This window comes from Xiphophorus maculatus, chromosome 1 (assembly GCF_002775205.1).
Source record: "Xiphophorus maculatus strain JP 163 A chromosome 1, X_maculatus-5.0-male, whole genome shotgun sequence".
Taxonomy (NCBI): domain Eukaryota; kingdom Metazoa; phylum Chordata; class Actinopteri; order Cyprinodontiformes; family Poeciliidae; genus Xiphophorus; species Xiphophorus maculatus.
In genome coordinates this window covers 31,818,924-31,826,716 of record NC_036443.1, presented here as the reverse complement: position 1 = coordinate 31,826,716, position 7,793 = coordinate 31,818,924, and the positions used below count along the sequence as shown (strand labels likewise).

Genomic DNA, 7,793 nt, shown 5'->3' with positions numbered 1-7,793 from the left:
TGTTTAGCTGTTTTTAGCCATTTCCTAAATTAGAAGCTAATTCAGCTTCATCTGCATTTCCAAACCATCAGCAGGTTTTTCTCCTCTTCCTCTGCTTGGTACTCCTCATCCTCCTCATCCTCATTTCAAGGCACTTCAGGTCAAATTGAAAGAGGTTGATGCAAAAATGACTTTTCTGGCTGACCAGCGCTAGCTTCGTAGCACTTAGCTTAAGTCAACTACCCAACATGCATTGCAGTGTAAACTACATGATGACGTCTGTGTGACAACCTTCAGTAATTTACTGACTATTTTTACATCTGAAATGTTTCTCCAGTTGTTGCAGCTAGCCTTTAGCACCAGGTCAGGCAGAGTGACGGCTATGCCCGTCACTCTGCCTGACCTCTGACCTTTTGCCTCAGACTCTAGCTGCAGCTCTTGGTGGTGGGCGTGGCCTGGACGTCTCAGTGGGCGGGATCAGACGACAGCGCAGAGACCTCCGCAACCGGCTGCCATATGACGAACAAATGATGTCATATCCTGCCTTGCAAGCAGGAGGCGGAGCCAACGACCTGTACTACCAATCAGAAGACTGGAGAGGGCGGGGAATCGACCGGGCTCTGCAGCGATTGGTGGAGAGAGACCAGAGACGGGAGCAGGAGGAGGAGCAACGAGCAGGTTTTTTATTCAGCCGTTTTCACTAAATATTACAATTATTATTCATTTACAGCCGCTGATTTCCTCTTACTGAGCAGTTTTAACAAACAAACAAAGGTTTACACCTTTAAAACAGCTCAATTATATTTAATAAAACATTTAAAACTCGCAACTTTAAAGTTTTCATTCATTTTTTTCTCGTTTTCATAAAAAGCTCTAAAATCTTTAGCCAACAGGATGCAGGAACCTCTGATGTCACATTTTATTCAGAATAAGCTCCAGAGCCAATCACGTTCATCCACAGCTTACCTGGCTGCTTTGCTCCGCCTCCTGAGCGAGGCAGAGAGCGCGGGATTGGTCGGCCCTGGTGACATGGAGGTGATGGAGGAGGAGGAGGAGGAGGACGAGGAGGAGGAAGAGGGGCCTCCAGGGGACTTCCAGACCGCCGATGTCGCAGACTACGATGAGATGGGGCGGGGCATGAGCATGGGGCGCCCCGGCGCCCCCTGGTGGGACCTGGTGGAGCCGCAGCTGGCTCAGGCGCTGCTGGACAGGTGAGTGAGTCAGATCAGCTGTCTGAGGAAGAGGAGGGTGTAAATGTTAACGGGACGGGTGGATGTTTGTCAGGATGGATCCCCGGCTGGCCCAGAGTCTGCTGCAGAGAACCAGGGAGTCCAGTCGGACCTCAGCCGCACCGAGCCGAGACCAGGACGCCCTCAGGTAGGACCACACACCTGACTGACACTAAAAAGTAAACTGGTCTCTACAATCTGCAGTAGAACCAACAAGTGTGACTGTGAGTACAACTACCGCCAACAGAAACTCAAACCGTCCTTTTACTAGACCATCACAAGCTGGTAAGAATCAACAGAGGCACCGTTAGCAAATTAGACACATTTCCTCCGGTTCACAGACGAACTACGGGCGAAAGTAGTCACAAGTTACTTCTCTCCATCATCTGTGGGAATGTCTTAAAATCCAGAAGTTTTGGAAGGATGTTGTTAGGTGTCTATCTGACTTGTTTAAGGTGAAAGTCCCATTAGATCAGGAGGGCCCTGGAGGGCCGGCAATAAAAATGCATCTTTTATTCTCTCCCTGGTACCAACAACCTTCTCCACATGTCAGTGTTCTCCTAAGGCCTCTAATGATCCATCATTTGATCCAGGTGCATTAAACCAGGGAGAGACTAAAACATGCAGGATGCCGGCCCTAGAGGACCGACTTTGGGCACCACTGGATTAGAGGTTAAGCTCTGTGTTTTAGGAATATATCCATCCATCCATCCATCCATCCATCCATCCATCCATCCATCCATCCATCCATCTTCTTCCGCTTTATCCGGGGTCGGGTCGCAGGGGTAGCAGCTTCAGAAAAGAGGCCCAGACTTCCCTCCCCAGCCTCTTCTTCCAGATCCTCCAGGGGAATTCCAAGGCGTTCCCAGGCCAGCCGAGAGACATAGCCCTCCAGCGTGTCCTGGGTTTTCCCTCCTCCTGGTGGGACCTGAACTCCTCACCAGGGAGGCATCCAGGAGGCATCCTGACTAGATGCTCCACAACTGGCTCCTCTGGATGTGAAGGAGCAGCAGCTCTACTCTGAGTCCCTCCCTGATGACCGAGCTTCAGCTCTCTCTTCACCACGACGGACCGGTACAGCGCCCGCTTGATGGCAGACGCTGCACTAATCCGCCTGTCGATCTCCCGCTCCCCTCTTCCCTCATTTGTGAACAAGATCCCGAGATACTTGAACTCCTCCACCTGGGGAAGGACACCCCCCCTGACCCGGAGAAGGCACTCTACCCTTTTCCGGCTCAAGACCAAGGCCTCGGATTTGGAGGCACTGATCCTCATCCCGGCCGCTTCACACTCGGCTGCGAACCGCTCCAGCGAGAGCTGCAGATCATGACCTGATGAAGCCAACAGGACCACATCATCTGCAAAAAGCAGAGACGAGATCCTAAGGCCACCAAACTGGATCCCCTCAACACCTTGGCTGGTCTAGAGATTCTGTTCATGAAAGTGATGAACAGAATCGGTGACAAAGGGCAGCCCTGGCGGAGTCCAACTCTCACCGGAAACGAACCCGACTTACTGCCGGCGATGCGGACCAGACTCTGACACCGGTCATACAGGGACCTGACAGCCCGTATCAAAGGGCCCGGTACCCCATACTCCTGGAGAACCCCCACAGGGCTCCCCGAGGGACACGGTCGAACGCCTTCTCCAAGTCCACAAAACACATGTAGACTGGTTGGGCGAACTCCCAGAACCCTCCAGGACCCTGCCGAGGGTGTAGAGCTGGTCCAGTGTTCCACGACCAGAACCAGAACCACCCTGCTCTTCCTGAATCTCAGGTTCGACTATGCGAAGTCTTTCTCCATGGCCTCTCCAAACTCCTCCCACGTCCGAGGTTTTGCCTCAGCAACCACCCGAGCCGCATGCCGCTTCGCCCGCCGGGACCCATCAGCTGCTTCCGGAGTCCCACAGGCCAAAAAGGCCCGATAGGACTCCTTCTTCAGCCTGACGGCATCCCTCACCGAAGGTGTCCACCAATGGGTTTGAGGGTTGCCGCCGCGACAGGCACCGACAACCTTGTGGCCACAGCTCCGATCGGCCGCCTCGACAATGGAGGCACGGAACATGGTCCACTCAGACTCCATGTCCCCCACCTCCCCCGGGACGTGTTCAAAGTTCTGCCGGAGATGGGAGTTAAAGCTCCGTCTCACAGGGGATCCGCCAGACGTTCCCAGCAGACCCTCACAACACGTTTGGGCCGCCAGGTCTGACCGGCTTCCTCCGGTGGTGGAGAATATACCGAGTGGAACTTAAACAATCACAGATTAACACTAAATTGATAGATTATGGACTTCTTCAAGTCAGAAGATCTACTGCATCATGCTGGAGGAGCATGGACGCTCCCTCCCTGGACTCTGGAAGAAAGAAATTACAAATTCGCTCAGACTGGAAAAACTAAAGTACATCACCATGGGAGACTTTGGGAACCTGTGGGAGCCAAATATGAGGATGGTAGGGACTGAAGGCAGAGCTTATTAATGAGGGTCTTAACTACAGTTTCTATTTATATATTGTCTTGTTATTTTCTCTGCCTTAATCTAAAGGGTTTTGTATATTTTTGGAACTAAACAAATGCAGGTTTGAATGGTGAGTGAGTGAATGTAAGTGTGTATAAGTTCATGTTTATAATGTTAAGTTTGTTGTGTCTGAAAAGAGAAAATTCAATAAAATACATTGAAAAAAAAAAGAGTTACTTCTTGATACAAAAATGACCACAATAAAAATAGAAGTCTATGCTGGGAGCCTGACGGCGCAGATCTGGTTGAAACCTGTGACTAAAACAGGCTGCATGAAGGAGGAATAATAATAATAATCATAACAACTAATATAACTAAATACGCCCAGCTGCTCCCCGACAAAAACACTCACACAGAAATCCCTGCTGAAAACCACAGAGGAATGAAACTGTAAAGAAAGCAGCAGGTCCCTTTAAAATGAGCCAGGGGCCCGACGACCCCAACACTCCGAATCAATAATCAGATCAGAAACCAAACTAAAACTGCAGCAGGTCCACCTGCACACACCAAATGGATCAAGTTAGACCAGAAACCTGAAATAGCCAAAAAATAACAACAACAACAATAATAATAATAACAATAACAACAACAATAATAACAATAACAACAATAATAATAACAACAATAATAACAACAATAACAATAATAATAATAACAACAATAATAACAATAACAACCAAAATAACAATAATAATACTAATAATAATAACAACAATAATAATAATAACAATAATAACAATAACAACAACAATACTAATAATAATAACAATAATAATAATAACAATAATAATAATAACAACAATAATAACAATAACAACCAAAATAACAATAATAATACTAATAATAATAACAACAATAATAATAATAACAATAACAACCAAAATAACAATAATAATACTAATAATAATAACAACAATAATAATAATAACAATAATAATAACAACAACAATAATAATAACAATAACAACAATAATAATAACAACAATAATAACAACAATAACAATAATAATAATAACAACAATAATAACAATAACAACCAAAATAACAATAATAATACTAATAATAATAACAACAATAATAATAATAACAATAATAACAATAACAACAACAATACTAATAATAATAACAATAATAATAATAACAATAATAATAATAACAACAATAATAACAATAACAACCAAAATAACAATAATAATACTAATAATAATAACAACAATAATAATAACAACAATAATAACAACAATAACAATAATAATAATAACAACAATAATAATAATAATAATAACAACAACAATACTAATAATAATAACAACAATAATAATAACAATAATAATAATAACAACAATAATAACAATAACAACCAAAATAACAATAATAATACTAATAATAATAACAACAATAATAATAATAACAATAATAACAATAACAACAACAATACTAATAATAATAACAATAATAAGCGGCTTTTGCCTCCTCCAAACTGAACCCAGTCAGCGGCGCTCTGTGAATGATGTCGCCTTCAAAAACCAAGAGGAAGAATCAGAATCAAACCTCCTGTAATCTGATTACTTGATTACCTGATTACTTGTCTCCATAACGACTCGGCTGCGCTCTGCCCAGCCTCTTCCTTATATGGTCATACTTCCGGGGAGGAGACTCCCGACTACACAAGGAATGAAATACAAACGTTTCATGATGAAAGCTGAAAGTTCTGACATCATCTAACAAACAATCAAAAACTAGCAACAATAATTTGGTTTAATTAGCCTAAGAGAAAAAAAATGTGGTTATTTTTTCTAAACAGTAAATATTTAATTAGCAAGTTAAATCTGTAGCTACAAACACAACATTTAATTAGCTAAGAGCTAAATCTATACATTTAGTTAGGAAACATTTAGTTTGTTCACAAATATTTAGTTTGCCAACTAAATGTCTAACTAGCACCAAACTAAACATTTAGCTGTTAGCTAGCTGAACCGCTAGTTAGCGATGTGTTACTGTGTCTCAAACCTTCTTTTGTTCACTTTCAAACCTTCACATTTCTGGAATGTTTTTCAAACCAAACAGGATTCAAATCAATCGTTTAAAAAATGCTTTTTCTTTCGTTTCTGTAAAGGTTTATTTATGAAATGTTGAAAAACAGATTTCTGTGATTTTCCTTTGCAGGCGGATGGTTGCTAAGGTACTGTCTAGTGACGGCCCTAACAACGCCCAGGTGATGATGTCATCAGGCCGCAGAGCAAAGAGGGACCTGTCCGCCATGGCCAGACCCGTTAGCCCCGCCCACAGACGAATCCGCCGCTCCCTGGACGGCCAGTCGCCTAGCAACGAGCCACCCCTCCTCAGAGTAAAAAGGCTGGACGACGAAGAGGAAGAGGAAGAGGAGGAGAAGCTCCGCCCACGAGGACCCGGGCTGCAAAGGATGAAACGCATCGATACCATGGCAACCGCTGACCTAGAGGAAGTGAACCATGGGAGTCGTAGGCGCCGCAGGAGAGCTGTGCTGAACTACGACCCCCAGATGTTGATGGATCAGATTCTGGATTACCTGAGGGAGTGAGAGGAGGAAGAGGAGGAGGAGGAAGATAGTTCGGGTCGTGTCTCACATTTTTATTGTTCGTATCGTTTCTTTGGTTTTGCTGCTTGTGTAAATTTGAGCGGATCAAATGTTTGTTGTATAAATCAGGAGAAATCAGGAAGAATTTTCAAGAAGAAGCAAACTTCTGCTCTAACATGTCTCAACACTACATTACCCATGAGCCTCGGCTGGTACGCAGTGATGATGCGTTCTATTTACACTCGGCTTCATGAGTTTCTGGGTGGAAAAACAATGTGAGCGCCCCCTGCAGTTGGATGTGTGACGTTGGGAAGGCCTGAGTTCAGGATCCAATAAAAGCTGGTTTAATAAAGAAGTCAGTCTGTTAATGACGGCTCGTCTCACACAGAAACCCAAACGTCATCACTTCCTGTTTGAAAACACAGAATGCTAACAGTAGCTAGCATCGTCACAGCTCTGGTTTTCCAGCTTCTGAGTCAAACCGAACGCAGCATCAAGGCTGACCTCTGACCTTCAGACACAAAGTTCTCATTGGCTGACTTCTAGCAGCAAGGCTTGCTGGGAGTCGTAGTTGACAGGTTCCCTCTGTTAGGACAAATGGACATGTGATGAACAGTGTTTGTGACCGTGGCAACAGCTTCTCAGCTCTGTGATTGGTTCCTGGTTGTCGATGTTCCCGTACCTTCAGCTTGTCGCTGTGCTGACCCGCCCGTCTGTGGAGAAACTTTGATTTGTGTCACAATAAGAAATAAAGTCATTAAATTCACTTGTCTCAGTGTCTGCTGAAGAACTCACCAAGGTCACAGAGGTCACCAGCGTCCGGTTCAGGTGGAAAGACCAAACCAGAGAGCATGCTGTCACTGGTTGGTATGGTGATTCCCTCCTTTTCCAGGGAACCAGGCCACAGAATCACAGACCAGCCCCCATGTGAAAGTAATTCCACCGAAGTGGGCGGAGCCTAGAGTCGCTTAGGGGCGTGGCCAAACGTGGAGACGAGGGGAGGGGGTGAGTGGGTCTGCTGCCATCTTCTCCACTTTATCACAATAATCAGACTTTTCAGACCCTGAAAAGAGATTATTTTTTTATCAATAAAAATAACTTTTCTGTTGTTGGAGACTTTAATGGCCATCAGGGGGCGTCAGAGATGGACCAGCGCTGAGGAATGTAAAGATGGACTGTTTTAAACAATAGCAAAATTCAACTGCAGTACCACCAATCAACCTAAGGAGGGCAGCACTCAGACGGTTTCAGGCAATGTTGCAGAACTAAACAACTTTTCATGAAAATGTAAAAGTTTGTATTAGAAACATGCAGAGAATCCGACACAGAGGCGCCTATAGGGGGAGAGTTAGGACAATCCTAAGGGCCCCTGAGCGACAGGGGGCCCTCCACAATTTTCTTTTTTTGATCATAGAAATTTTAAAAAATTGGGTCCCTGTCAATTACAAAATGAATCATACTGTGTTTTCTAAACTTGTTTTAGCAGTAAAAATGAAATGTTAGCGCTCCCAG

At 44.4% G+C, this 7,793-nt stretch overlaps 1 protein-coding gene across 1 annotated transcript in view; it reads left to right on the top strand.

Moving 5' to 3' along the window:
- LOC102225155 overlaps nt 1–7,047 on the top strand; it is a 13,181-nt gene extending 6,134 nt beyond the window's left edge. Inside the window, exons 2-5 of the mRNA XM_023339722.1 lie at nt 402–657; nt 941–1,190; nt 1,264–1,356; nt 5,891–7,047. Of these exons, the coding sequence (XP_023195490.1) occupies nt 402–657; nt 941–1,190; nt 1,264–1,356; nt 5,891–6,284 (993 nt within the window). The 3' untranslated portion in view covers nt 6,285–7,047. The remainder of the gene's footprint in view (nt 1–401; nt 658–940; nt 1,191–1,263; nt 1,357–5,890) is intronic.
- Nucleotides 7,048–7,793: the final 746 nt, after the last annotated feature.